This window comes from Culex quinquefasciatus, chromosome 2 (assembly GCF_015732765.1).
Source record: "Culex quinquefasciatus strain JHB chromosome 2, VPISU_Cqui_1.0_pri_paternal, whole genome shotgun sequence".
Lineage (NCBI taxonomy): Eukaryota > Metazoa > Arthropoda > Insecta > Diptera > Culicidae > Culex > Culex quinquefasciatus.
In genome coordinates, this window is record NC_051862.1 from 38,853,208 (window position 1) to 38,879,744 (window position 26,537).

A 26,537-nucleotide genomic window follows, 5' to 3' on the forward strand; every position below is an offset into this window, starting at 1 on the left:
TATGCGAGTTTGCATTTACTTCAAATTGTTTTACATGTTTGCACTGAAAAGAATACATTAAGGCAAAAAAAAGAAAAAATAACTTTAACAAGAGGCGATAACTACGATTCCACAGTAGAGCTAACTGCCTAAGAGCAGGTATTATCGCTTACCAACCCTCACAAGCACTTTACAAGCAATCGGCAATGCACAGTGGTCCAGATCGCAAAAAATAAGTGGAAAATTGATTTTCCGAAAAATGGTGATGTTTTGGAGCTTTGGTGTCTTTAAAAGAGTTGTTACAAATGGTAAGGGGCAACATTTGGTTTGGTTGAAAATTAGGGTGGTCTGTGCATTTTTGAGATGTTAAAGTTTTAAATTTGCATTTTTTTACACTTAAAATTGCTGTATCTCGTGACCCTTCAGTCCAAATTGATTTGTCAAAATATAAAAATGTTTTTTCACTAAAATCGCCCTGAATATCACTTTTCTCTAAATTTGGTGCACAGAAAAAAAAAATCATGGTAATATTACATCTGGGATGGGGTACATCTTTTATGTCAGAAAAAAGGTGTAATTTTACCTCTGGAAATGTGTAATTTTAACACTTTTCTGGTGTAATGTCACTTTTTCAGTCTAAATTGAGGTAAAATTACATCATAAAAGTGGAAATATTCAACCTTCCAAAATTACAGCTTCCAAATTTACATTATTTTTTTCTGTGTGGTAAATGGCGTAGAATGCGAGATAAAATTGTGATGTCTTGGACAAAGTTGCTAAGATTGGAAAGACCAACAACTTTCTAGAAGACAAAAAAATCCCAAAATTATTCCGGAAAAGTTAGATTTGCAAAATCACCCTAATTTTCAACAATTTCAAAAGTTGCCCGTTTCTAGATGCAACAACTCTTCTAAAGTCACTAATGCTCCAAAACTTTACAATTTTTCGGAAAATCCATTTTGCACGTAATCTGGACCACTGTGCAATGGGGATAATCGAGAGAGATGATCGATTGTAACCCTGAACATTGAGTCAGAGTAAATCTATCAGTTCAGTTGATGTTCAACACTTTTAGATAAGTTTTGTTTGAAAGATAATAAAAAAAAAAACAACTCGAAAGATATTGTGTTAAGGTGAAATGTGGTTTGCTTTCATTGCAAATTTCTTCTTTGTAAAGTAAACACCTTTTTTGAGCTTCATCAAGAATTGATTAAAGGCCAGTAGCTTCCTCGACTTGGTTTACCATAATCCGCCGTACAGTGCGCACAAGCTGCGATCTTCTTTGTTCCTGGTGCGTTGATTTCGCATTCGATGATAAATATCTTGCAGGTTCGATTGTATCTAAGCTAAGCAAATAGGCTAAAGCTGTTAAAACACCACGGCCTCTCCGTAACGCTTTGTAGTCACTGTTACAATGTCGAACTGTTCGGAGTCGCGAATTCTGGAGTTTTACCGCGGATCGACGGTGCTGCTCGCTGGAGGGACGGGATTTTTGGGAAAGACCCTGTTGGAGAAGCTTCTGCGATGTTTGAAAGTCAAGAAGATCTACCTGTTGATCCGCACGAAGAAAGGATGCTGTGGCGAGGAGCGTTTGAAGGCGATCCTGGAGGATCGACTGTTTGATCGCGTTCGTAAGCCGGAGCTGATCGCCAAGATCGTACCCGTTGAGGTGGACTATGCGGAGAAGGATTTTGGAATGGCTCCCGGGTTGACGTGTGAAATTCGAAAGGAGGTGGAGATAGTGCTGTACTGTATCGCTACGGTCAAGATGACGGGAGCGTTGAAGGAAACGGTTGAGACGAACGTGTTTCTTGCGAGGAGAATGCTCCGATGGTGTCGGACCTTCCCAAGGTTGGAGGCGTTCGTGTTCACGTCGACGTTCTATTGCAACTTGGATCAGGAAATAATCGAAGAGAAGGTGTACACCGAGTTACCGTTTGGAAGCTACGAGATTGTCATGAATATGTTGAAGCATTTGTCGGCTGAAGAGTGTGAACAGCTGAAAAGTACGATATTGCAAAAGTTTCCAAATACATATGTGTTCAGCAAACGGTTGGCAGAAATTATGATCGAGACGGAATTTGCTCAGACATTACCAGTGGCGATCTATCGACCTCCGATTAGTGAGTACAAAGTGATAATAAAATTACATTGAAGAAACTAAAGTGAGTGTTTCTCCTCCCAGTTACTCCAACGTGTCGTGAACCGATGCTAGGTTGGACGGATAATCCTTATGGTTCGGTAGCGTATATCAAAAGCTTTTGGGACGGCCTAGGGCACGTCAAATATGTCGATAGCCGTGCAAAGTGTAACTTTGCTCCCGTCGACTATTGCGCAAATGCTGTTCTGGTTAGCGGGTTCGACTTAGCTGAGAAGCGGCTGGTTGGCAGTGCTCCTTGCGTTCCGGTATACAATCACCATAGTAATACTACCAATACTACTTATGGAGAACTAACGAGTTGGTTTGGAGATTCCCGAAAGAGGTTCTGGGATTGGATAATCTGGTACTTAATTTAAATTAAAGTTTGAATTCGTGAGTTATGCACAAATCACTTTTAATTTTCAGGAAGTACTGCTGGATATCGACGTCATTTATTTGGCTGATGTACGTGAACGTTATCTTAGCTAGGATCAAAGACTTCATTGCTATGTGGTGTCCGGGTTCCAAACCAGCACACAAGTAAGATATTTATCGTACCGATTCCATCTCAACCGGTAACGAAACCATCTTTCCAGGTTCTACTATCGGTGGTCGGCGTACTGGTTCATGGCGTTCAGTCAGTCGGTTGGTTTTGTAGCTTTCCGCTCCTGGAAAAGTGTATCAAACAATCTGAAACGAGCTCAGTGCTACCTGAGCGAACGTGAGCGGCAAATAATCTTCACCGATCTGGATGAAATCGACATGCGCGGGTACATGAGTGGACAAGTGGATGGAGCCATTCAATATCTTGAGTGTGACAATAAGAGAAGATATAAAAAGTGAATCATTCCTGAAATTTTCTTTAGGGCTGTTTGCGGTCGTGGTACTTTTTCATGAAGTTTATTCTATTACAAAATGGGATGGTGTCTCAATATGCTTGACATATTGAACAGATTTTAAAGTATGTAGGATGTTTTTATGAAAATGCATAAATAAACGATGGAATTATTAAATTAAATCTATTTTCAGATATTTGTTTCGTTCTAGTTTAAAAAGCGAATTTGGCGCAGTTTTTTTCTTTTCTTTTGAAAGCTTTGCAACAACAAACCTTTTTTTTTGAAAGTTGCGTCTCCGGTCCCTAAGTTGCTATTAGTAAAACACGATAAATCTATCAAACGCTTCGCTGGCGACAGTCGTGGAAAAATTTGTTCTCTCGACTTGTTTGCACGATTTGCATTCAATCGTGTAAACTTTTCAGTGTAGTTGCACGGTTGATAAGAATGCTCGGCAGTCACTGTTACAATGTCAAACTGTCCAGAGTCGCGAGTATTGTACACCCAAAGTTAAAGAACGAGAGGATAGTCCTCACGAAAAGAAACGTGAGGAAAGTGCTATTTTGCGAGAGTAAAGTCCTCTCGCGTGTTCATTCGTTCATTGGAATAGTTTGGAACAGTTCATCCTATTGAGTGGCTTATATGGACAAATGAACGCCACTTAGTCACCGAACCATGGTGGCCCATACGGCAAAGTCACGGTTCAGTATGCCGAAGGTCTTGGGTTCGAGTCACGGTACCGGTACTTTTTTTTTGATAGATGAACTTTTTTTGAAGATGAACCCATGAGTAAAGTACTCTCGGTAATTTCGGGATTTATCCTCTTCATCCGCACACAGTACCATTTTACTACCGAACCGTGCGCTTTATCCTCTCGTATGCCGATGCCCAATTCTGGGTGTAGTAGTTGTAGGGGAGAGTGGGGAGACTTGATCCCCGGGGACACTTGATCCCAAGCCTGTATCTCGTCAGCATGTGGGTAAAACAATTAGCTTTGTTCTAGAAAGTTGTGCGAAATTAACTAAAACTCATTGTAGAAAACAAAGAAAAAAATTAAAAAATGTTTAGATTCAGTTACACACATTTTTCTAAAACGAGCTGCAAAAAACTTCCAAGAGATCTTTTTTCTTTGTATTGATATGTATAGAAAACACTCAAAAATTATTCAAAAAATATTTTTTATACATGAATTGTTTGATAAACTTATCAACTCCAAAACCCTTACGCATTTGATGTTAAATTTATCGTCATACTATTTTTACAATCAATTGTTTAAAAAAGTGCGTTTAGGGAGACTTGATCCCTGCATTTTTACAGTCACTGGAATCAGCCTCAAGATTAATTAATTGAGCTGGGTTTTCATACATAGTTTCCTTTAGTATAGTTGTACATAACTTACTGCAGTTTGAACCATTTTTCAAAAGTTTCGTAAACAAAAATTTCCAGCTTTTGTAAACATGCTTAATTTTGGTCTAAAAATAATATTTTAAGTTTTTAAATATTTAACATAATAAACTTGTTATATTTTGAACACAAACGTACAGGTTTTATGTGAAATTGCTGTAACTTATAGAAAATTAAAAGTTTGGATGAATAAGAAACATTTTGCTTAAGATTTCTTCAAAATGTTGAAAGGGGGATCAAGTTACCCCTAACATTTTTAAAATGTCGGTTTAAAATATTTTTTTAAAATGCTTGGCATGATTCGAAGAGTTCATCTGATGAAATATCCTTATAAGCCAAACATAGATGAATGTTTAAGCTTTCAATTCATGCAAAAAGTTTATAGTTTTGTGAGAAATTGACAGAGTTATGTGCGATACAAAAAAAGGGGATCAAGTCTCCCCACTCTCCCCTACAGGAAGAGCGTGTCCATGTCCATCGTGTCCATGGTGAACTGTCCCCGAACGGCGGCAACTTCAAACTGGTTGAAGCCCAAGTCGGGCAACTGCTCGCCGATGTACTTCAGGGCAGCGGTGGTGTTGACATTTACTGACCTATTTTGAGACATAATAGCGATCCACTTGCTAATGGACTCCTTCCATTGATGAATTCCACCTTCCATAGTAGATTTGCTGGCATGGCGATGTTGTAATCAATGTAGTAGGAAACCTCCTGACTTGTACAACTTTATGACACGTCTAAATAAATGGAACGTGATGAATTATACAAACAACTCCCTCGTCAAACGTTTCTCTGGTGATAGTAGATTCGTAATTAAAACAGGCACGATTTACATTCAATCATGTATACGGTTCATTTTAGTTCGCATGGTTAATGAGATCACATTTCAAATTCTCCTGTCGATCCGTTAAGCACAACAGTCAGTCCAACGATGTCAAACTGTTCAGAGTCGCGAGTTTTGGAGTTTTACCGCGGATCAACGGTGCTGCTTGCCGGAGGAACGGGATTTTTGGGAAAGACGCTGTTGGAGAAACTATTGCGATGCCTGGAGGTCAGCAAGATCTATCTGTTGATCCGCACCAAGAAAGGATGCTGTGGCGAGGAGCGTTTGAAGACGATTCTGGAGGATCGACTGTTTGATCGCGTTCGTAGGCCGGAACTGATCGCCAAGATCATTCCCGTTGAAGTGGATTATGAGCAGGAGGATTTCGGACTGACGTCGGGATTGAAATCTCCAATCCAGAAGGAAGTGCAAGTGGTATTGTACTGTATCGCGATGGTTAGGTTGATGGCTCCGTTGAAGGAAATTGTTGAGACGAATGTGTTCCTCGCGCGGAGAATGCTCCAATGGTTCCGGACTTTTCCGCGTTTGAAAACATGTGTGTACACATCGACGTTCTTCTGTAACTTTGACAAGGAGATATGTGAGGAAAAAGTATACCGGGATCTACCGTTTGGAAGCTACGAGATCGTCATGAACATGCTAAAGCATTTATCGCTTGAGGAGTGTGAGCAGTTGAAAAGCACAATCTTGCAGAAGTTTCCAAATTCGTACGTCTTCAGCAAACGACTGGCCGAGATCATGATCGAGACGGAGTTTGGACAAACGTTGCCCGTTGCGATCTACCGACCGCCTGTTAGTGAGTACAGAATTGGTCATCTTAAGTTTTTATAGTTCTTAATAATTTTATTCAACACACAGTAACACCAACGTATCGTGAACCACTGATTGGTTGGACGGACAATACTTTTGGAACGGTTGCTTACATCAAAAGCTTTTGGGATGGCTTGGGAATGGTGAAATATTTTGATAAGCGTGCAAAATGTGACTTTGCTCCGGTTGACTATTGCGCGAATGCTGTTCTAGTTAGCGGATTTGATGCAGTTGGAAAGAGACTGGGTGGAAGTGATCGTTGCATTCCGGTGTACAATCATCACAGCAATAAGGCCAACAACACTTACGGAGAACTTACCAGTTGGCTCGGAGATTCGCGGACAGGGGTTTGGGAGAGATTTGTGTGGTATTGAATAATAGTTTGATCTAAGTCCTTGAATTTAACCGCAAACTGTTGTCTTCAGGAAGTACTGCTGGTTCTCAACTTCTCACATTTGGTTGATGTACGTAACCGTTATGTTAGCTGGAATTAAAGACAAGATTGCTGTTTGGAGGGCTGGTAACAAACCGATAAAGAAGTAAGTTTGTTTCTGTGCAAAAATACAATACTTTACAGTAACGGAATGTTCCCTTTAGGTTCTACTATCGATGGTCGGCTTACTGGTTCATGGGTTACAGTCAGATGACCGGCTGTGTAGCTTTCCGTTCTTGGAAAAGTGTATCACACAACCTTAAACAAGCTCAGCGTAACCTCAGCGAGCACGACCGGCAAATGTTCTATTTCGATCTGGATGAAATCAACTTTCAAGAATATATTACATGTCACGTTGATGGAGTCATTCAATATCTTGCAGCCAAGAAACAGAATATCCCTACGAATTGAGTATTTTATTAAAAGTTCGAAATATAATTTGTAACAATATTAGTGCTATTTCCTTGAACAATAAAACTAATTGCATGATTTTCGATCAAGGCTTATGAACGATCAAATCCCAGGTGTCTTTCAGTCGCAGATTCAGGACGTCATCTGCACTTAGTTCGGTGGTTCCGTAGCTAAGAACACTGTACTTTGAGAAGTAGTAAAATACGCCGACCATCCAGGTGGTCAGTATCGCGCTGAAAATGATCGAAACCAGTCGAAGCTGCACAAACCTCCTGATCGCCAGCTGGATGTGTTCGAGCACGAAGCAGAGCAGCAGGATTTTGTACAGCAGCGCTGGCAGATAGTTGTACAGGAAGAGCGTTCGCTCCACGAAGAGGTACGGCAGGTAGTGGATAAAGTATCCAGCAAGGAAGATCTCTCCCCCGAAGCGGAACTTTTGCCATTCATCTTCGTTGAGATCGAAGAATCGTCGGCGGCGTCTGATAAGGTAGAACACGAGGAATCCGACGTAGGCTACGATCGCTAAGGTTGCGGAATACCAGATGACGAGGTTTCCGAGGAGATGAATCTGTGCGTTGGATGCACTGGCCACCCAGTACGCAATACCCTTGTCCATGAGAGGCCACTCGAAAGGTTCCGACGAGTACATGTGACCTTCGAGCTTTTCCGCGTGCACCAGCATCTTCATCTGCAGCTCGTAGAACTTATCCCAAAACGAAAGCTGCGTCGGTTCGGTCGGAATCATTTCCGTTTTCAGCAGCTTCTCCAGTACGTCCTTCTTGTCCTTGTCCTGCGTGTAGCGATGCTCTTCGACGTTCCAGATCGTGTCCATGGTGAACTGTCTCCGATCGGCGGCAACTTCAAACTGGTTGAAGCCCCAGTCGGGCAGCTGCTCGCCGGTGTACTTCAGGGCAGCTGTAGTGTTGACATGTACTAACCGAATCTGCGACATAATGGCGTTCCACTTGTTGTTGGACTCCTTCGCGTTGATGATCTCCATTTTCCACAGTAGATTCGCTGGCATGGAGATGTTGTAGTCAATGTAGCAGGACACCTCCTGACTCAGTGGTGTCATCGGTGATGCGACGTCATGGCTGTTCAGTGCACGACTGGTGACTCCATGCACCAGCTGAATCACGTCGCCGTGCTCAATGTAGTCTGGTTCATCATCCACCACGATGCTCTCCTTGTTCGGTCGCTTCACGATCCACCAGTTGTTCACATCCTTGAACCCGTAGCAGGTGACCTGCTGTTGATGGCTTGATCCCCGTCCGTCCTTGTACTTGATCGGATAGACGTGGGCATGCGAGTGAAGCCAGCAAACTCGGCCGTGTGTGTGCTTCAGCGTAATTTGCGATCCGTGCTGAATCCTAAGCGGTTGTCCCTTGGTGATCGACGCAAGACCACCTTCCAACGATGCCTGGAAGGCACTGGTCATCACACTGTCGTGCGGACCCGCCTTATGTAGAGTGTTCAGATGAACGTAGAAGCAACCAACGTACACGCCCGTTGATACCGCCACAAACAATCCGATCTTCACGATCACCTTCAGCGCGAGGTAAAAGTTGGACTGCGTACGGTCCGGCAGCTGCATCCAGATGTGACGGCCAATGATGTAGCACGCCAGGAAGAAGCTGTAGATGCCAACGTACTTTACACATACTCCGGCGGTTAGCGAAGCCGCGGCCAACGCTCCGAAGCACCACCACCGGGTCGAGAAGGGTCGACTGTTGAGGAACTTGAGGATAAACAGGATTCCGGCGCCGGAGAACAGCAGCAGCATCGGCTCCATCAGGATGAACCGCGAGTGGGTTAGGAGGGCATTGTCTAAAAGTTTGGTAATTTTTTTGAAATACTGATCATAGATGTTAAAAAAAACAAACGATATTACCACAAACAATCAGCAGTCCTCCGATAATGCAGATTTGTTGGCTGAGTTTCATCTGGCGCAGGATGCTGTAGACAACGGGGGCAAGCAGACTTCCACACAGCGCGGGGAAGAATCGGAATGCAAAGATGGGCACGCTCTGAAAGTTGAAAAATGTTTAAGAGATTATAGAAATACTCAAATTTATTTTACTGAAAAGATTTGTTTTATAAATGCAGTCTAGACTCGATTATCCGATGTTTCGATTATTCGATGTTCGATTATACGAAGGTTTGTATGGGACTTCTTATGTTTAACATCTAATTTGAGATCTGCGACCCTATTTAAGTCAAATTTGAATATTTGATTGCCTTCTAAATTAAAAAAAAATGCTTTTTTTAATATTTCATCTCCGCCATTTTGGCCGCCATCTTGGATTTAAAAATTGTAAATCATTTTAAAGTAGTTTTTGGGTCATACTTAAGCTCGACATCAAATTTGGAAAACTAAAAAGAAATTTTTTTCGTGATTCGATTATCCGAAGATTGGATTGTCCGAAGTGTAATTTTTCCGAGGCCTTCGGATAATCGAGTCTGGACTGTAATTTAAATTACTCAATACCTAATTTCATTGTTAACTAGAGGAAATAAACTTTTTCTCGGCACATTTCTATTATCGGCCTATCAGCATTTTGATCCTGTATTACTGCTTTCATAAAGAGTTTTTGACTATTTCAAAGTAATGAAAAGCTCAAATAAAAGTGAGCAAGCAACTCTCAATTGTTGATTTATCAGAAAATGATATTTGGATAGCGGAAAACTGCAAAAGTGATGAGAATAGGTCGAAAGATTTAAAAACCATTACCATTTAAAAAAAAATGAAAACGGTTTTTGTTTTAAGGCAAGTCTACTCGCTCTTCATATTTCTTGTTAGGAAAATAACAAAATTATTGAGTGAACATGAGTTTAAAAAAAATACTTTTCCTATCCTCCACTCAGTAAGTAATATTTTTTTAGCTTAGTTGATCAATTTGTTGGTAGCTGAGATACGGCCTAGAAAAGAATGAAAAGAATTTCGTTAGGGTGATATCTACTAGAGTGTAACAAAAATGATTTTTTGGCTAAGCCCAAATCCAAAATATGAGCTTGATTGGACGTAACAAGAGCGCTCCGCCCTTGAATTTTAAATTGGATTTAACCCGTAAAAAAAGATTTTTTCTAAAATGTCGCTTTTTGAAGCATTTTGGTCACTGCAGCGTTTATTTTCAACATCATTGGCGTGTAAGCCAGATCCTTGCGCATCTTTTGGTATATTTAACATTGAAATTTGGAGCACCCTGGAGCTCGGTACAGGCCTTCAAAGGCATTTATTCGAAAAATCGGCCCCGTCAAAATCGGGGGAGGGCGGGAGTCGGGAATTTGCCAACATCGACAAAAATCCGGAAAATGTCGGGAATTTCAGATTTTTTGTCAAAAAGTCGGGAATCCTAAGCATATTTGTTTAAAAATTATGTTCTGACTCTTTCATAATTTTGTATTATTTTGTACAATTTTCAAATTCACTCAATTCTTCTGCAGTAACTTACTTTAAATTTGACGTTCCTTTAAATAATACAATTTATTTTAGAATGAAAAGTCTATTTAAGACATTATAAATCCTGATATCACTAGATCGATTTGACAAATATTTTCATAATATTTTTTTTGAATCAAAAGTTAATGAAAAATTAATTCAAAAATACAGCACAATTTAAACTAATGTGTCCATCGTAAAGTTGTGACTCTGTTTTATTTTTGTCACAATGATTACACATTTGAAAAAAAAAACTTGAATTTGGTAATGGTTTTTTTTGGGTAACTTTTTTTTATGTTTAACTATATTCATTAAGTCTATTCCTTTGATTTTTTTTGTGAGTATAAATTACTATAAATAAAGCATGAATTTCAGTTAATGGAACACTTTAATATTGAATAAATAACATTTGGATTTGTTCGTTTTGAATAAATAAATTGAAAAACTTATTTGAAAACATAAAAAAATATGCAAAAAGTGGTAAAACATGGAATCTTATCAAAAAAATGTTTTCATTTAAAATAGTAATAATGAAAAACAGTTAAATACTGACAATAAGATATATCAAAATTGATTCTAAATTTCTATATCCTAATTTTCAAAATTATAAAGGAAACTTGGTAAAGAATTTTTTTAAACTAATTTCCAGATTTTTTTTATTTTATATAAAATAAAATAAAATACAGACTACAATTTTAATTTTAGTTATCTTTAACTTTTTGCCATTTCCAGTTGAAATTGAATTGAAATCATATGTATGTAGTTAGGCTCACGATTATTTTTCAAAGACTAATTGTTTATGTTTCTACTCTGAATCAAAATAAAGAGTGCTTCCAATTTTTAATTATTTTTTTAAGGATTTTGTGATAAGTTTCAGTTTTTTTTCAGAAATTTTCAATAGTTTGATTTCATTAATTTGAACTAGATTATTCTCCATGGTTAATAAAAACTATTTTTTATAAAGAGTTTTATATTAGAAATCATTCTTCGGATAAAAATGCCTATTATTTACATTTCTGGAAAAGTTGGGAAAAAGTCGGGAATTTGAAAATGGGATTTGAGTGGTCATCCTGCTTACAATGGCTGTAACTTTTGACCCTTAAGTCCAAATTGATTAGTCAAAAAATGAAAATATGTGTTTTAAAAGCTCTAAAAGTGCTCCGAATGTCACTGTTCTCTTCAACTCAGCCCTGAATTGTTACGTTCAAAAACAGATTTTTGAAGGTTTGCTCAGACCCTTTTTTTTTAAATTTGGTCGTAGAAAGGCGTAGATTGCGAGATAAAATTTTGGTGTCTTCGACAAGGTTGCTAGGATTGGCAAGCTCAACAACTTTCTAGAAGCCAAAGAAATCCCAAAAATATTCCTGAAAAGTTATATTTTCAAAATCATTTCATAATCATCATTGATGAAACTTTTTTATCCAAAATCGCAAAAAAAGAACTTTAAAGAATTCCTTTAAGATAACCGTTACGGCTAAATCAAAAGTCGTCAAACAACATAGCCAAACAACGGCGACGTCTCAAAAAACTGCCATTCAAATACGCTAACTTAATTCGGTACAGCCACAAAAACCTGCCAAGACGATAATTAACTGAATGCATTGTGCAGCAACTCGTCTGCCTTTTTTTTTTGTTCACAGAGTTGGATAATAAGCAAACACCTCGGCTGCGCTCGTTACGCCTAAACCTCTAACCAAATGCCGAGGTGAGCGACTTTCGGTTTCATCCTGTTTATCTATTATAAGCTCTCTTGAAAAATACGTGCCCGACGACGACTTCTTCATTTCACAGTTTGTCTAATGTCCACCACGTCGTCGGGCCGCGACCAACGCGCGCTATTAGATGATTATTTGCATAAACTTCAGTGCTCTAAACCGCGTACCGGATCCCACAGTGTTGATTGGCGTGATGAACGACACGATCGCCGCCGAGCTCTGACGTCTCGAAACAAGTTTTGATATCGGATATTTCGTACGAAAACCAGTCATTCGAAAGGGCAAACACGCAACGAACTCACCGCGTCGTATTCGCTGCCAATCTTGGGGAACTCGAACTTGCCGTTGTAGCCAACGGCACTGGCCGCTCCGGCCACCATTAGTTTACCCAGCGGGGGATGCTGGTCAAAGTAGAAGGTGTTCCGGAGGTACAGCGATGCGAACCGACCGTAGTGGATTTCGTCGAACCTAAAAGATCCGGATTTGGCATTATGTCCATACTAAACCCATTAAATGTCACTTACACAACTCCATTGGGATGGGTCAGTCGGTAGAACCGGGTCACAAACGAGGCCAGAAACAACAGCACGGAAGCTCCGTCCAGCTGAACCCGAATCACAAATCGAGACTCTTCTTCCGCTTCCTTTTCCTTACCGCCCACGATCGGTGCCTTGATATTTGCGGGTTCGTCGTCGCCGGACCGCTCAAGTCTTTTCGTATTTTCCAGCGACTTTTCCTCTTCCGCGTCGCACAAAGTCTCGCTCTCCTTCCCCAAAGATGCAGTTTTGCCTTTCTTGTGTGACTTTCGATTGCGTAAAACTGCCTCGTCCGACGTGGATTCCGTGATTGGTTCCATTTTAAAGCTAAAGATTTAAATGCTTGTTCCCGATCGATTACTCGTGATAGTTGGGATTGTCGCGCTAGTGACACGACATGTCACTTGACCCTGGGTGTGGGGGCGAGTCAAATTGCAAATCGCAGTCCCGAACTAGTGGTTGTGGTTGAGCAATGCAGCGATCGCGAAACGTGCGACGTAACGCATCTCGGTGGTGACTGGGAATGAACTGGTGAGTTGTGACTGGTTTGTTGGGCATGGCAGAAAAAAAAGAAGAGTTGCGAATGAGTGAAGGAATGTCAGAGAGTTTGTAGAGGTGTATTGGTGAGTGAAAGGTGATCGCGGTGATCGTCGATGAGTGCGTTCAATGTTGGGAAGTCTGGCTCTGGAGGGGAATATTTTTGAAAACTATTTTAAAGGTCCTTCATACTTTTAAATGAATTGTGCGCTATCAAAAGTATTACGCTGAAAGTAGATTGAACAAAAGGATCTGGAAAACTTTTGAATTGATTCTTATTCTTGATATCTGATAAAAAATGCGTTTTTGTTAAAATTTTTATTTTAATGATAATATCTCGGATTAGTTTTCAAAAAGCCGTAAGAGCCATTGGTAAACAAAGTCCTTTTTACATCGGTATTCGACCTACTTATGAAAAATTAATATCAAAAACGCTCGAGATTGTTCATCTACACGTCCTTCAAGTACTCTAAACTAAAAATAAATGAAATTTTGTCTCATTTTCGAGAAAAACGAAAATTAGTGTAAAAGGTCACGGTGGCTCTTAGGGCTTTTTGAAAACTCACCCGAGATATGTAGAATTAGTTTTGCGGTCGACTTAAAAATATTGATACTCAAGCAAGATTTTTTTATGAAAAAAAAATTGAAAATTGAAAAGGACATATATTTTTATGTCATTTTTTCAACAGGTGGCGCTATTTTTATTCAAAACTTCTCAAAGTGAGATTCTCATAGGAAGTTTTATGATCTTTAGATTTATCGAAAAAAAAGAAGTTGTTTTGAAAATATATTGGCGGTTTATAAAGTCATACTTGTGTACAATCTTTTTTCACGAACTTCAACCTTAAGTATTCTTTCAAAATGGCACCGATGGTCAAAATGACTCAACAAAAATAAACTTAAAATAAACTGCATAGTTGTTTAACCCTTCCAGGCCTGATGGGTCATATATGACCAAAAATCAAAATTTCCAAAGCTTACCTATAAATTTCGTATGGTCATTTTCGTATGGATCATTTTTCCATCATAAACTTATTTTTTTTTGAAAATCCAGGCCAGAAAGGGTTAAAGTAATTTTGGTCATGTTTGATTTTTTTTGGACCAAATTACTTCTTAATCATGAAGTTAAACCATAGAATCAACCCTTTGTTCTATGAATTCTGAAACACATTATAGAGAAATCGTTCCATAATAGAGGTGGGCAAAAAAGAGCGAGCCGCTCTAGGAGCCGGTTCACTGAAAAAAACGAACGACCATGGTTCACACAAAAAAAGAGCCGCGGTTCTTAATGAAACGCTGGGCTTTTGAAAGAACCTCGTGTCTATAAATAAAATTCATTGAATTTCTAACAAGCGAACAAAAAAATTTTGTTTTCGTATTTTTTTCATTTTCTTGTTTTTAACAAAAAAAAAAATGAGTTGTCAAATTTGAGTTGTTGTTTGCTTATTAAAAAATAAAATGCATTTTTTCAATATTGCATCACCGCTATTTTGGGCGCCATCTTGGATTTAAAAATTTTAAATCATTTTAGCGTAGTTCTGGGGTCATACCAAAAACAATCAAAAATTAGACAGAGAGTTTTTTTTTTCGTGATTCGACTATTTGAAGTTTCGATTATCCGAAGTGATTTTTTTCCGAGGCCTTCGGATAATCGAGTCTGGACTATGTTAATTAACATAGTTTGCAATTTCAAATATTTCAATGCTTATAAAAAAATGCCGACATTTTCTCACAGTGTACTTTTTCAAGTTCTTTAGGATAAATAAACGACAGGGGCTATTTTCCGACATTCTGAGAGCTAAGTCGTCATATTTCGTTGGGGGGTCTAATGCAACTATCTCATCAATTTATATTGAAAGACTCTAAATAGCATTGATGCCAATATTTGAACACCACCAAAGAGCCGTTCAAAAGAGCCATTCTTTTTAATGAGCAAACGAAAATGAGCGGCTCATAAAAAAGAGCAGTTTTGTCCACCTCTATTCCATAAGCATACAAAAATCGCAAACAGGTTTCATCGCACACAGTTGTAAACAAAAATACAAGTAAATGTCTAAAACGGAACTATGAAAAAATCTTTACAATAGAAACAATATCTAGTACAGGCCTGCCCAACCTTTTCGGCTCAATTTTCCCATTTTTGATCGTCAAAATTACAATTGTTTATTTTTTCATGGTTCCTTTGATGGAATCGGTTCTCAGATGACCAGTGAACATAACTTTTCCAAAAGCTTGAAAAAATATTTGTAGAAGTCGTTTTTATCTACACTTTACGTCAAAAATCAATCCGGCCCGCGGGGCGGACCAATTTTTCACTTAAAAATTACATAAAAACGACCTGCAAAGATATTTTTTCAAACTTTTATCAAAGTGATGTTCACTGGTCATCTGAGAACCGATTCCATCAAAGGAACCATGAAAAAATGAACAATTGTAATTTTGATGATAAAAAATGTGAAAATTGAGCCGAAAAGGTTGGGCAGGCCTGATCTAGTATGTAAGAAAATTGTAAGTAGTCTACATAAGCTTGACAAATAAACAATAAATTCACAAATACAAGTAAACGTTTATGGCAACAATGGTAAAAATTACTAAAAAATGTTCTAATGAAAATTCCGCAATATATAATTCTAAATAATTTATTAATTTTTGTTTTCATATAGTCTAAAATTTGACCAATTTGATTCAAAATGGTTTGTTTTATTCAGTTTACAACATTTTCAACAGAGTGGCATAAACAATAAAAAAACAATATCCATCTTTATTTAACAAAGTCTGAAGTTCTGACTGATTTTGTAATGCACAATAACATTTATAAAAGATTCTGAGTTTACGATAAAACATTTCTGTAAATGAAGACTTTTGTTTTTAAAGGGCAAAATACAGTATTTAGGAAAATTTTCAAATGTAAGGCTTAATTCTAAAATTTCTAAATCATGCTAACAAAATGAGCAGGAAATTTCAAGTATTACTCTTCAATACAAGTGCTGAAAAGTGAAACTTTTCAGAACTGCTATTTTTGGTGATGAATAGTCGTCATTCGAGAAAGACAGAAAAATAAGTAGTTTCACAAAGGAATTGCAAAAATGACTTTGAAACTATTTAAATAAAAAATCAAAATATTGAAGAGATTGCGTCATAGAGAATTACTCTGCTTTAACCTTTCGTTTTTTTTCGCTTTTTCATGTAAATTTATAAAATATTTCTTTAAATTTTTCTTGGAATTTGAAATCTATGTTTTAGGATTTTGTCGTCCTAAATTTGTTTGCAATTATTTAATATTATTTATAAATTTTCATTCGACTGGTTTTTCTTAGGGACCATCCATAAACCACGTGGACACTTTAGGGGGGGGGGGGTATGGCGGTTGTCCACGATCCATACAAAAAAGTTTTTTTTTGTATGGACAATTGTCCACGAGGGGGGGGGGGGGAAGAGATTCCCAAAAAAGTGTCCACGTGGTTTATGGATGGTCCCTTATGTGTGTTTTCATTATTTTGTTTAAATTAAGTTGTATAAATTTTTAAGTATTATTTTTATCAGTATTTTTATGTTCACTTGTTCTAATTTATTTATATATTTTTCAACTGTACGCCGATTAGAAGTAAATTAAATTTAATTAAATAGATTCCTATTCATTTGCTTGAGTTTTTTGATGTGCGGGTCTTATTTATGTATGTAGAAAGTATAATATTATTTTTTTGTTTTGATGTGTAGAAATTTTCTAATCTATGCTGTTTAGTTTCTTATAAGAATTTTTAGTGGAAATGAAAATTTTAGTGAAATTTTCCTACATTTTACATACTTTTAGGCTCATTGGTCAGCCTCTTTCCCATGCACTTTTCACAACCACATGCTCACTTTCGCACTTGTGTGCATGAAACCTACCTGTCCGCTCATCATCATGCCGAATGATCATTTTGCTCTCCCTCCTACTCTGCTCTGATGAACGGTGCAGCAACACAACACACCTCAGTCTCACCTGAGGTTCGCTCGCGTTCGGTTCGTTCATCGCCCATTGACGTTTTTTCGCTCGTTTGAGCAATTTGTGGAAAATTGATTTTCCAAGTGAGGAAAATTTATCACTTTATTTGCCGAATCACTGTCGCCTATCGTTCGGGATTTGAGCAAAAATGATAAAATCATCGCATTAATCAATTTGGGTGTTGCAATCGCGTTCGAGGAAGCAATAAATTTCACTTCATCTCATGAATATTCCAGCACTCGGACTGTGAGTGTGTTTGCGTGGAAGCTGCGCGGCTGTGTGAGTGCATGGGAATACAGAAAAAAATAAAACAAAAAATCGAAAGTGTCGTGACTGTGTTTTTATTATTTATTTTTTTATCTTCATGAGAGAAACCCTGTAAAAGAGGGCGCAGAGGGGCGTGTGACGTTCGCGGAAACGTCAAAACAAACCATACAAAAGCCTCGAAAGAGCAAGTGATCGGCGCACGCAACGAAGTTTTGACTGACGACGGGTTTGGCACTGTGAGCAAAGGCGCCGAATCGTGCGCTTGTGATTCTGGGTTCGAAACTCGAAATGTCTTGTGATCGTGTTTTCGGGATCGGCACGGTCGGAAATTAGAATGGATTAACCCGTTCTCTCGTGTGTTTGTTACATGCTTAGTGTTTGTTTGTATTGGTGGCTTAAGATTGACCAATCGCGCGGGCGCGCGCCTGTGGAAGTGTGCTAAGCTCTGAGCCCCTTGCGCGGAGTTCATTATTATTATTTTTGTTCGATGGATTGATATTTTTGCCGTGATTCGTGAATGGTTTTGCGCGGTTGTGGCCAAAGTTTTTTGCGCCGAAGCCTCCGAGTTCCAGCCGCGCAGCCAATCGTGGCGAACCTTGGCTTAAAACTTATTTCCCTTTCACGCATGAAAAGTCCGCAGTGTTGGTGTTCGATAAAAATTATGAAATTTTTCGTCTACTTGGAAGTCGATCGCGTAGTGTAAAAAATAAAAATAAATAAATATTAAAAATTCCAACCCGTCGTTTGTGGGTGGGTGTATTGTGTATTCGCGTAGCAAATTTTCGGCCCGACCGCGGCGATTGTTGTTGCGACATTCGCGCAAGGAAATGTCAAAATGAAAGTTGCTCTGTGTGTTTGCCCTCTGCGGTGCGACTTGGGTTTGACTTTGCTGCTGTGATTGTGTGCGTGTTGTGGTGGCCAGCGGCAGCGGTCGAATAAAAACACAAAAGATTTCGACGGACGGAATGCGAGAAGCCCCCTCTCCCTGCTGTGTGCATGCATACAAAACATACAATACTCGTATGCGGATTTTACATGCCAGCAGCAGCAACAATTTGGCACGCGCAATTTGACACGCGGATGCACCTTAATCGGCGCAAAGTAGGCTGTGACGCGGGTAAGTGGGGCCAAATTTGGGAAGGAAAAGTGCAATATGATTGGCTGGTTGGGTTTGGCTCGTGCGGGGAATGCCGTTTAGGGGGTTATGTAAAGTTTTTACCGTGAAATTTGCAATTTCTCGTTTGAAGCAAAAGCATAGGAGAAGAAGAAGTTGCAATATATATCTAGTGATTCTTTTGCATAAACTGTTTGTCACAAAAAAAGTGTTGAAAATGGCAAATTTTCAGCATTTTTTAACTTTTCCTTCCTCATCATAATGGAACCTCTAGACATCACTTCAGATAAGGTACGAAAAACAGTCAAAAAAACATTGTTTCAACTTGTTACTTAAACTACTATTTTATGTTTTATTTATTAAAGTATGTTTTTATTCTTGTAATTTTCTCGATTTGTTTTTCTGGTATTGAAATTAAAATTTCTTCCAAAAACTAAATTCGCTCAGTTTCTCCACACAAACTATGAAAAAAAAAAAAAAAAAAACTATTGGGCTTTCCTAAAAATGTTTGGTAATATTGCAGTTTTTCGTTATTTTTTTAATTTCGAATCGAATATCAATGTTTTAAATCTTTTTGGGTAAATTTTTAAACTTGATGATTGTTGATGTTTTGCACTTATTGTCAAAATTATTAATAATAATTATTAATTATTAAACGGTGATGAGATAGAAATTTGGTGTCATAGGGACTTTTAAGTAAAATTAGACGCCCGATTTGATGGCGTACTCAGAATTCCGAAAAAAACGTATTTTTCATCGAAAAAACACTAGAAAAGTTTTAAAAATTCTACCATTTTTCGTTACTCGACTGTAAGAAAGTTTGGAACATGCCATTTTATGGGAAATTCAATGTACTTTTCGAATCCACATTGACCCAGAAGGGTCATTTTTTCATTTAGAACAAAATTTTTCATTTTAAGATTTCGTGTTTTTTCTAACTTTGCAGGGTTATTTTTTAGAGTGTAACAATATTCTACAAAATTGTAGAGCAAACAATTACAAAAGTTTTGATATATAGACATAAGGGGTTTGCCTATAAACATCACGAGTTATCGCGATTTTACGAAAAAAAGTTTTGAAAAAGTAACTTTTTGCTTTTCTCTTTTTCAAAACTTTTTTTCGTAAAATCGCGATAACTCGTGATGTTTATAAGCAAACCCCTTATAGACATAAACAAATTTTTGTAATTGTCTGCTCTACAACTTTGTAGACCGGTCTTGTGTGCATGACTAAGTCCAATTTTCAAAAAGCTTATTTGAAAAAAATATAAAAATACTTTTAGTTTTCCATATAAAAAATCGCCAGTTTTTTATTTTTGTATTTTTTTATAATGAAAAATTTAAAAATCGGGGTTCGTCATGCACACGGAATATGTCTTGCAAGTCTTCGCCTAACATTTCAGCCAATCTCGAGATATCGAGGCACCCGTAAGTCAACTCGGTGTTCAGAGAAAAACTAACTTAATCCACCTATGTGGTTGGAGCCTTCCTCACTTATTACCAACAATTGCTGATATGATGGAATTGTATACAAATTTCATCTATTTTTTAGATCCGGAATAAAAAAGTACATAAACATCACTTAAGTTGCCATACCTCGAGACAGGGTTGCCAGATCATCAATGTTTTGGACTCGTTGGAAAGGTCTTTTGATAACCTAACCTCTGGGTCGGATGGTGGATCCGGACATAGTTTACATACATTTAAGTGAGATCCGGCTTCCAAAAAGTACATCAATATCACTTAAGTGACCATATCTTGAGACAGGGTTGCCAGATCTTCAATGTTTTGAGCTCGTTGGAAAGGTCTTTTAATAACCTAACCATTGAAGGGTCGGATGATGGACCCGGACATAGTTTACATGCATTTAGTGAGATCCGGATATATGTGAAAACCATTGTTGGAATTCGAGCGAGAAGAAGGAAAGCATTTCTCGCTCGCGAACGAGGGAGAGAACTTGTAGTACTTTTCTCTTCTCGCTCGCGCTCGCATTTTCGTTCGCGTTCTCGCTCTCGCCGCGAGCGCTCGCGAGCGCCTCGTGCTAGACGTTCGTCCCAAGCTAGCAATTTGTGTATCAGGCGTATGAATACGAACCAGGCGATGGTATAGAAGTGTAACTTCAATCGCTGTGTTGTTTTTTGTTCGTTTCTAACACGTTCAACTTCTCGCGAACGGGCAATTCTGGCTCGCGAGAAAGCCCGTTCGCGAGCGGAGGAGAGCACGGGCAATAGGTGAGTTTCTCTCGGCAGCTCGAGACTCGCGGCGAGAACTCGAGAGAGAGAAAATTTTCTCGCGAGAGCCTCGATAATACCAACACTGGTGAAAACACATTTTTATACATAACTTTTGAACTTCTTGTCGAAACTTCAATCTGTATAAAACTCGATCGATAGGACCCTAAACCAAGTCGAATGCAACAGGTTTGGGTCAAATCGCCAGTGTCGAGAAACATGAGCTCGTTTGTTGGTCACATACTACATACACACACATACACACAAACATTTGTTCAGTTTGCAATTCTGAGTCGATATGTATACATGAAGGTGGGTCTACGACGTTTTTATACAAAGTTCTTTTTTTAGAGCAGGATTGTAGCCTTACCTCAGTGAGGAAGGCAAAACGCTCACAAAGTTTGACAGTTCGCTTTGTGTATGGCAAAATTTTGAGCGTAAATCGACCCTTACTCAGCTTAATCATGAAATATCTTCTTGAAACTTTCAGGAGTGATTGAAAACCATCTTTTAAGTGAATTTACTAAATTTTCTGATACATTTTTTTTTATTTTCTTCATGTATGTAACCCCTTAACAGGACAAATAGTTTAAAAATAATGAAAATTACAGACAAGTGAATTTAGACCATTGGAAATTAACTCAAATCTGAACTGCTTAAATATTAGGTAATTAAAAATTAGTAAAAATTTTAGAAAAGTTTGGTAGCTTCAAGCAGTTTTAAGGAGGCGGACAAGACACGCACCATTTTGACGTTGGAAAGTTTGCCTTGTCCGCCATGTTATTTTTGGGACAGTTTGTTAAGAAACAGTTTGCGAGTTTGGCAAACGTTGCGTTTCTATTAAATATTTTAATTGTTCAGGAAATGTTTTAAAGCGGTTATGTTTTCATAAAAATATTAAATAAACACTTAATTTTTTGAGAAAGAAATCATAGTTCCGTAATATGTTAAATAATTACTAAATAATTAAACATGATTATCAAAATAGTCTGCATGTAAATTTGCCCAAACTTTTCCCTGAAAGGTTTGCCAAATTGGTTTACTGTAGTGTAATGGGCTAACAAAGTTTTGTTTGGTTGCGAAGCGTTTTTGGTTTGTGTCTTTTCTAGTTCGTTTTTAGTATGTTTTGTTTGTTTGTCGTGGGACCATCCACAAACCACGTGGACACTTTTTTGGAAATCTCAACCCCCCCCCCCCCCCATCGTGGACAATTTCCATACAAATAAAATCTTTTTTGTATGGAGCGTGGACAATCGCCACCCCCTTAAGTAACCACGTGGTTTATGGATGGTCCCCGTAGTCTAATACATCCTTTAGTATTTTTTTCAGAACAAGATTTTTAAAGATATTAATATGATTGTTGAGAAGTTACATTTTTTGTCAAAAATAGCAACGAAAAAAAACAATCAGGTAAAGCTTAAATAGGTTTGATTAAATTTTGGCAACAGTCGCAACCAATTTCAGTAATCTTGGACTGAAGTCCCAAAAAAGTTTTTTCTATTGGTTTTTTAAAAGGGAGCTTTTTTGCGACAAAATGCAGTTGAATAAATCCTGTTCGTTTTTTACGTTTTACAAATATCCACCAAATATCCAAATCAAAACAAAAAATAAAATATTTTGTAACTAAAAACTGCTCTATCAGCGAAAATTTGGCCAACGGTATCATCCATGGCAGATATCCGTTCGTTTGTCTGTCAGTCAGTCAGCTTGTCGGATTTTTCTCTCTTGATTTCGGTGCGTGGCTAATTTTGGCAGATTTGTCGGTTTCATAATCTGTAATTCGCCGCTGCTTCTGCTTTCGGTGGAAATTGCGCTAAACGGCCCAAAGTCTCCTCCTTTCTTGTGAACTCACGCGTGTGGCTGGTGGTGAAGATGAAATCGTGTTTGTGTGTATGTAGGCAAACAGTTATGTTTATTTTGATTCAACAGGTGCCTTTTCATCTCTTTTTTTTCGAGGAAGCATCATAATATGGACTTGTTCCACTTTTCGCGGCGAATTTTGGAATTTGGTGCTCGCTAAAATGGAACGAATTCCATGTGTTTTAGGTGTTTTCTTTCTGTGAGCATCTAGAAACTTCTAAAATTGAGTTGGATTTTCCCATTGCTCATGGTATTTCATAAATTTAATTAATTTAGTTCATAAAACAAGCAATCTAACCTCTCCGGTATGCGTGACAAAACATCAATTGTGACTCTCTGTAATTTCCCAGCTATTTTGTGCAAAGAGCCACACTTTTCAGTTAATGTCCTCGCTATTTCGTTAGTCTAAACTACTAAACGACGCCGACGGCGAACATAAAGAAACAATCTCCAAAGTGCTGCGACGATGTAGCTGAAACAACAATTAAATACCGACACCGATTAACAACCAGCAGAGAACTCCCCCCGCAAACGACGACTCATTTCACGGCATGCCACTTAAGGCTCGACCATCGAAAAGGCAACAAAAAAATCCGTGTCAAGCCCTTTTGCTGGCACCACCGAAATGATGCAACAGAACTGGCAAAAAAAAAAACATTTTCTTGAATTGAAACCATCCCCCCTAAAGACCTTCCCAACCAGAGGGGGGTGTCTTCTGCTTCTAGACGTGATCAGGCGATTACATAAAAAAGATGGGTTCAATTTGGTGGTTGGGTCTCGTTGAGGAATTTTAAGCGATCGGTTTGGAAATGAGCTGAGACTGAGGGTGTTGCAAAATATTCGGCGAGGAATGCAAGCATCTTTGGGATGAAAAGGTTGAGTTTTTATATTTTTCAAATTATATTGTTGAAAAATATTGTTTTGGATCCGAATTCAATCGAACTTTGTAACGTCATGAATCGAAATCCGGACAATAAGTAGCATATCACTTTTGTTTTAGCTGGCAAAAAATTATGTAATAAGTTGGAAAGGTATAAATATCATCAGTATATTGTATAAACAGTCGGTTTTAAGAGAATGCCATTATTCATCAGAATTTTAAAATTAAAACGACTTATTGTGCTTCGAATCCCGGACACTGATAACAGCAGATTCGAAATTTGAACTCTTTTACTTCGAATTACGGACACTCGTTTTTTCTCATAAATCGCACAAATTTGGACTGAAATTTTTGTGAATGGCATTCTTGAGGTCTCAAATAAGTTGTTAACATCAAAACAATCCATATTTTGTATACAATTTTGCTAGAATTTATTGAAATTAGAACCGAAATTTTCTGCTTTGCCTTGCCGGTGTTTCAGAAGCATATGAAATATTTCAGTGAAATGTTTCACTATTTTTGGTAAACTTTATTTTATTTTATTTATTTAACAGCGACCAAACAAATTTGAAATGAAAGTTTGTGTTAGAATTCATCAAATATTACATACAAATAATTGATAAAACAAGACGAGGTGTCCGGGTTTCGAAGCGTCCAGGAATTCGAATCATGACGTTAGACATGTGATCCTAAATAAGCTATTTTTGTGTATATGAAGACAGTTGCGCTCGAGAAGGGCCCTTGGGAAGGGTGTATGTTTTTAAAATAGTGTTTTGTATTTCGTAATTTTAATATTACTGTAACTCGAAGCCGTTGCATCGTATCAGAAAGTGGTCAAAGACAAGTTTGTAGGAAATGACGGACGTTCTGAAAAAAAATACACTGAAAAAAATAACACGCCACTTTCATGAGATTATTTTGATTTTTAAAAAGTCGAATATAAAGGTAAAGCAACGATTTTGCTTCGTTCAAAATTTTTTTGAAGACATTTTAAGGTGTTGCAAAAAGCCTCACGAAATATGTTGGATGGTATGTATCTCCTGGAAAAATACAAAAAATAATTTATTAAAACTGTTTTGCCTTCCTCACTGAGGTAAGGCTATAATCCTGAACTTCGTATAAAAACGTCGTAGACCCACATTCATGTATACATATCGACTCAGAATCGAAAACTGAACAAATGTCTGTGTGTATGTGTGTGTGTGTATATGTGTGTGTATGTGTGTGTGTATGTGTGTGTGTATGTATGTATGTGACCAACAAACTAGCTCATGTTTCTCGGCACTGGCTGAACCGATTTGACCCGAACCTGTTGCATTCGACTTGGTTTTGGGTCCCATAGATCGAGTTTTATACAGATTGAAGTTTCGATAAGTAGTTCAAAAGTTATGTATAAAAATGTGTTTACACATATATTTGGATCTCACTTAACTGTATGTAAACTATGCCCGGGTCCATCTTCCGACCCATCGTTGGTAAGGTTATCAAAAGACCTTTCCAACGAGTCCAAAACATTGAAGATCTGGCAACCCTGTCTCGAGATATGGCCGCTTAAGTGATATTTATATACTTTGTTGAATCCGGATCTCACTTAAATGTATGTAAACTATGTCCGGGTCCATCATCCGACCCATCGTTGGTAAGGTTATCAAAAGACCTTTCCAACGAGTCCAAAACATTGAAGATCTGGCAACCCTGTCTCATGTTATGACCACTTAAGTGATATTTATGTACTGTTTTGAAGCCGGATCTCACTTGAATGTATGTAAACTATATCCGGATCCATCATACGACCCATCGTTAGTTAGGTTATCAAAAGACCTTTCCAATGAGTCCAAAACATTGAAGATCTGGCAACCCTGTCTCAAGTTATGACCACTTAAGTGATATTGATGTACTTTTTGGAAGCCGGATCTCACTTAAATGTATGTAAACTATGTCCAGGTCCATCATCCGACCCATCGTTGGTTAGATTATCAAAAGACCTTTCCAACGAGCCTTAAACATTGAAGATCTGGCAACCCTGTCTCGAGATATGCCCACTTAAGTGATATTTATGCACTTTTTGGATGCCGGATCTCATTTAAATGTATATAAACTATGTCCGGATCAACCATCCAACCCATCGTTGGTTAGGTTATCAGAAGATCTTTCCAACGAGCCTAAAACATTGAAGATCTGGCAACCCTGTCTCGAGATATGCCCACTTAAGTGATATTGATGTACTTTTTGGAAGCCGGATCTCACTTAAATGTATGTAAACTATGTCCGGATCCACCATCCAACCCATCGTTGGTTAGATTATCAAAAGACCTTTCCAACGAGTCCAAAACATTGAAGATCTGGCAACCCTGTCTCGAGATATCCCCACTTAAGTGATATTTATGTACTTTTTGGATGCCGGATCACATTTAAATGTATGTAAACTATGTCCGGATCCACCATCCAACCCATCGTTGGTTGGGTTATCAAAAGATCCTTCCAACGAGTCTAAAACATTAAAGATCTGGCAACCCTGTCTCGAGATATGGGCACTTAAGTGATATTTATGTACTTTTCTATTCCGGATCTTAAAAATAGATGAAATTTTTGTACAATTCCATCATATCAGCCATTGTTGGTAATAAGTGAGGAAGGCATCAACCACATAGGTGGATTAAGTTAGTTTTTTTTAAAGTCTCTCTCTGCTGCAGCTGGCTCTATATACACACATGTCATGTCTATAAAATTTGACTGAAATTGGAGAGGAATGAGTAAAAATTTACTTGAAAAAATCCTGTTTTGGACTGGAATTGCTCATTTTAGGGAGTGAAAATGATTGAAATTTTATCGTGAAGTTTATTTCATCTTAAAAAAAAAACCAAAAATTTTGTGTGTTTTTGTGCTTTATATGCAACCCTTTATGCTTATGTAAGTGTTTTTAACTATCGTCAATCTCTAAATTTTGATATATTATTGCTTTACAAAACTTCCATGTCAGGAAATTTATGATTTCTGTTAAGAAACATAACCGGCTTTTTTTTCAAAAATGAAGATTTAATTCTACAAGTAGGGCTTACTGTTCATTTTTAAAAACAAATATTACGTACAATTGATTGTATAAAACATTCTTCTTCTGAA

At 37.9% G+C, this 26,537-nt stretch overlaps 4 protein-coding genes across 4 annotated transcripts in view; 3 read left to right on the plus strand and 1 right to left on the minus strand.

Annotated features, from left to right (window-relative positions):
• The first annotated feature begins 1,074 nt into the window (after window positions 1-1,074).
• Window positions 1,075-3,079, plus strand: LOC6037847 (fatty acyl-CoA reductase wat). The gene is made up of 4 exons (XM_001847668.2): window positions 1,075-2,102; window positions 2,165-2,483; window positions 2,546-2,659; window positions 2,716-3,079. The coding sequence occupies exons 1-4, from the start codon at window positions 1,394-1,396 to the stop codon at window positions 2,960-2,962; spliced, it is 1,389 nt and encodes a 462-aa protein (XP_001847720.2). The 5' UTR covers window positions 1,075-1,393; the 3' UTR covers window positions 2,963-3,079.
• A 2,189-nt stretch (window positions 3,080-5,268) lies between these two features.
• On the plus strand, window positions 5,269-6,907 carry LOC6037848 (fatty acyl-CoA reductase wat). The gene is made up of 4 exons (XM_001847669.2): window positions 5,269-5,996; window positions 6,059-6,377; window positions 6,436-6,549; window positions 6,608-6,907. The coding sequence occupies exons 1-4, from the start codon at window positions 5,288-5,290 to the stop codon at window positions 6,852-6,854; spliced, it is 1,389 nt and encodes a 462-aa protein (XP_001847721.2). The 5' UTR covers window positions 5,269-5,287; the 3' UTR covers window positions 6,855-6,907.
• Window positions 6,845-13,067, minus strand: LOC6037849 (protein O-mannosyltransferase 1). Its single transcript, XM_001847670.2, has 4 exons — window positions 12,533-13,067; window positions 12,311-12,476; window positions 8,746-8,881; window positions 6,845-8,681 (listed from the first exon to the last, which is right to left on the minus strand). The coding sequence occupies exons 1-4, from the start codon at window positions 12,862-12,864 to the stop codon at window positions 6,940-6,942; spliced, it is 2,376 nt and encodes a 791-aa protein (XP_001847722.2). The 5' UTR covers window positions 12,865-13,067; the 3' UTR covers window positions 6,845-6,939.
• Window positions 13,068-17,628: 4,561 nt separating this feature from the next.
• The window catches only part of LOC6037853 (ral guanine nucleotide dissociation stimulator-like 1), a 92,442-nt gene continuing 83,533 nt past the window's right edge, over window positions 17,629-26,537 (plus strand). Inside the window, exon 1 of the mRNA XM_038252157.1 lies at window positions 17,629-18,450. The gene's annotated coding sequence lies outside the window, so the exon portion shown is untranslated. The remainder of the gene's footprint in view (window positions 18,451-26,537) is intronic.